The 4009-nt window shown below is 56.0% G+C and overlaps 1 protein-coding gene across 1 annotated transcript in view; it reads right to left on the bottom strand.

The window, feature by feature from the left end:
* TMEM61 (transmembrane protein 61) overlaps positions 1–3557 on the bottom strand; it is a 10974-nt gene extending 7417 nt beyond the window's left edge. Inside the window, exon 1 of the mRNA XM_028485081.2 lies at positions 3046–3557. Coding sequence (XP_028340882.1) covers positions 3046–3060 — 15 coding nt within the window. The 5' untranslated portion in view covers positions 3061–3557. The remainder of the gene's footprint in view (positions 1–3045) is intronic.
* Between the last annotated feature and the right edge of the window lie 452 nt (positions 3558–4009).

Below are 4009 nucleotides of genomic sequence, written 5' to 3' on the forward strand. Positions count from 1 at the left end.
CATGGCCGCTGAGCCTGCGCCTCCGGAGCCTGTGCTCCGCAACGGGAGAGGCCACAACAGTGAGAGGCCCGCATACCGCAAAAAAAAACAACAACAAAAAAAAACACCTTGTTGTGTGAAAAGCCCCTCTCGCAGTTGGGAGGGGCTGGGAGAGGGGAGGGAACACAAGATTCCAGCTGCTACAGCACCCAGCCTTGGAGCCTGGTTTTAGTCACCACATTACAGCTCACCAGCCGTGTCCTGGGGTAAGCCTCTCAACTGCTCCGGGCCTGTCTCCTCACCTGTACAAAGGGCAGGCTCTCTAGCAGGCTGCTATCAGAACTTACAGAGGGCCCCTCTCCTCTTCCAAAAGTTGAGCCAGTGAAGGAGGGGGCTGGGGAACTCACAGACCTTAGGAAGACTTCAATTGTCAGCCTTACAAATGGGGACTTGCCCAGCCTAATGTGGTGCATCAAATGATGCCCTGCTGTGCAGCCATTCACAGGCACACTCCTCAGGGAGCTGAGGAATGTGGCAGTTCAAGATCTAGTAGGTGAGACTTTAGATTTCAAAAGGGCATGTTCCCAGATGTGTTTAAAAACGTGTGTGTGTGTGTGCATGTGAGAGAGAAAGAGAGAATGTGTACATGTAATGTTCAAGGAGTGGACCCCAATCTTTCTGAGCCTCCAGGCCACCAGAAGCATATAGAAAAATGCCACTTGTAAATTACCTTCAATTCTCTTCCTGTGAATTTGTCTATGGGGCAAGGCCTCCTGTCTCCAGCTCAAGGCATTTTCTGGGGGAGAGAAAAAGAACCTGACTACACTCTTTCCAAAGTCAGACAGCGAGGAGAGGCTGTCAGAAGGAAAAGCTGGAGAAATCAGCTTGGGGGGAAAAAAAAACACAGCAAATCTATAACGGTAACCCTTTGCCTGTATATTATGGCACTTGACAGTTCCGCTTCATACCTGGAATCTCATCTGACTCACCACAACTGAGGTGGATGGTCAGGGCAGGGAAAGAAATTCCTGTTTTGCAAATGAGGAAACTGAGCCCAGAAAGGTGAGGGACTTTGCCCAAAGCCATATACAGCTGTGTGTCTCAACCCTTGCAGAACTCACTCCTGAGTAAGGTAACTTATGATGCTTTTACATTTCTATAAAAGCAATAGTTCCGGGCTTCCCTCGTGGCGCAGTGGTTGAGGTCCACCTGCCGATGCAGGGGATACGGGTTCGTGCCCCCCGGTCTGGGAGGATCCCACATGCCGCGGAGCGGCTGGGCCCGTGAGCCATGGCCGCTGAGCCTGTGTGTCCGGAGCCTGTGCTCCGCAACGGGGGAGGCCACAGCAGCGAGAGGCCTGCGTACCGCAAAAAAAAAAAAAAAAAAAAGCAATAGTTCCTCATTGTGGAGAAAAGGAGAAAACCACAGAAGGGAATAACAATGCAAAATACAAATCATCATTAATGCTGCCCCACAGAGATGAGCATGATCTGCAAGTGAATGCTTCCTTTCCAGTCCTCCCTTGGCCTGCATAGCTGATGATGGCGGCAGCAGATGTGTACTGGGCATTTACAGGCGCTGGGAACCACATCAAGCACGTTACAGGTATCCGCCATCTTAATCCTACAACAGCATTATGTCCTGAGGACACTGGAGCTGCGAGGGTGAGAGCTTGTCCAAGGTCAATGCCAAATTTGAACCAGGTCTAGTCTGACTCAAAGCCCTGTGTGTGCACAGCTAGATCCATCTGTATTGTTCAGTATATAAAGTTGAGACCGTGCCGTGAATAGATGTATTTGTAAATCTTCAGCTCAGGCAGATCTCACCTTCTAAAACGCTCTGCCCTCCTTCCTGACTCAAATGCTCCCAGACCTCAGACCAACCCCTGGAATTCCCCTTAGCATGTTCTCACTGGATGTTGTGTCATCTCCTTCTGTGTGAGTCTCCCTCCCTCCACGTGGATCCACCATGGGCAGGCAGAGCACACGATGACCTACCACCCCTGGGAAATGGAATGTGTCAACGTCCGCTGGATGAAGGACAGCCTGTTCTGTTGTGAGGTGGTTTTCATTATTTTTACAGATCGGGGATCTGATGGCTTATGGGAAAGGTGTCCTGCCCTAGATTCCCCTGGCCCATTTCAGAGACGTGGTCTTCAGGCAGTTTACTCACCCTTCACAGTAGTGTACCCTGAACCCTGATGGGGGAGGAAGAAAGGGCTCCCTGCCCTGGAGGGCATAACCCCAGCCCTGGGCAGGGAGGAAACGTCTCTAATCCCAGAGAAGTCCCACTCCCAATCTGGCACTCAGTCAGACTGCCAGGCTGGCCCCTCCTTCCAGCTCCCTCATATCCCCCCCACCCATGCACCCAAACTCCTGGGGTCCCCTACACCTGCTGCTCCTGGGGAGCCCTCTGTCCCCATTCAGGGCCCTCATTTCACACCCCCTTTCAAGACGCATGCCAAATACACCTCCTCCCAGAAGGCTTTCTGCTGCTGCCACCCCACCTCCCACCAGCCAGAGTTATCATTGCCTCTGACTATAGCCACTCTATCTGTTAGCTCTGTGACCTTGATCAGGCAGCCCAACATCTCTGAGCTCAAATTCCTGCCTCCCAGGGGGGAGCAAGTTGTGAAGATGAGACGGCAAGATGGCAAACAGTGACAAAGCTTGACAGAGAGGATGGACCCTGGCTCTGACACTGGGTAAGTTACCTAGATTCTCCATGCCTCATTTTCCTCCTTTGTAAAATGGGCACAAATAATATCGTACTATCCCTGCTACCAACAGGGGAACTTTAGGTGCCAGTTTTCTGTAAAGAACTAAACCATCTGAACAAGAAGTGTTCCAAACCATCTTCGTGTAACCCCGGGTAAACTGAGGCTCTGAGTGCCATGGTCCAAAGCCACCCAACAAGTTAGAAAACAGTTAGGAGGTGACTTGGGTGTCCAGACTCTGCTCACCAAGCCACTGAGGTCAAGGTGAAGGGAAAGGGTCCGGGGGGGGGCTGGATTAGGAGGAGCCGAGATGCTCCCAAGGGCGGGGAGAGAAGGAAGCTTATACCCACCTTGCGCGCAGCCATCGCGCTGCAGGGTCAGGCGTGGTCCCGGAGCGGGGAGCCTGGCGAGCCGAGCGGAGGTGAAGGCATGATGGCTGTCGCGCCCGTGGGCAGAGCGAACCTGGGAAGGGCGGTCTCTCTGGTCTGCAGGGGGCGCCCGGCGTTAGGAGCGGCCCGGCGACCGTCCCCCAGCCCAGCTCTCCGAACCCGCAGAAGCGCTACGGTCCGGCTCCGGGTCTGGTCCAGGGCGTCTCGTCCGCCGCCGTCCGTCCCGTCCGATCGCCGCCCTGACCCGGTGGGAGCGGTGCCGAGCCCGCTTCACCGCGCAGGGGCTCGGCCACCGGGCGGGGGCGCCGAGGGGCGCGTGGAGTCCGGCTTCGCTGTCGACTCCGGTGATGATCGCCCCCTGGCTCCCGCCCACGCTTCGGGCTTGGCCGACTGCGGCCGGGACCCTGGGCTCGGGCTCAGGGCGCGGCCTGCCCACCCCCCTCCTCGGATCTGCGTCCTCGCGGCCGCAGGGCCTGCGGAGACTCCAGGGTGGCGCGGCTCCTGGCGGCTACTGGTGCCGCGCCCGACCTTAAAGCGACAGCGCGACCTGGGCTGGCGGAGGTCGGGGTCTCCCAGCGCGGGGGGGAGCTCTTAACCGGATCCTCCCTGGAACTGTCGGAAACCCGCAGTCCTTGGGGTCATTCCGCCCCCACTACTCCACGGGGGCGGGCTTGGGAACCGGACACAAACTCCTCTGAGAGCCATCGGCGCTCAGTCTGAGAGGGCTGTGAAACCCAGGCCTCCTCACTCCCATTTTACAGGAAGGGAAACTGAGGCCCAAGGAGGGAAAGTTACTTGACTGTTTACCGCATACTCCTTGACAACTGGCTTTTTCTTCTCACAGCAGTCAATCGGACAGCAAGCCCTCCCCGGCCCTCCAGGCCCTCACATCCCCAGGAGGAAGGCATTCTCCGAAATAACAGAA

Source organism: Physeter macrocephalus, unplaced genomic scaffold (assembly GCF_002837175.3).
Source record: "Physeter macrocephalus isolate SW-GA unplaced genomic scaffold, ASM283717v5 random_345, whole genome shotgun sequence".
In the NCBI taxonomy this organism is placed as follows: domain Eukaryota; kingdom Metazoa; phylum Chordata; class Mammalia; order Artiodactyla; family Physeteridae; genus Physeter; species Physeter macrocephalus.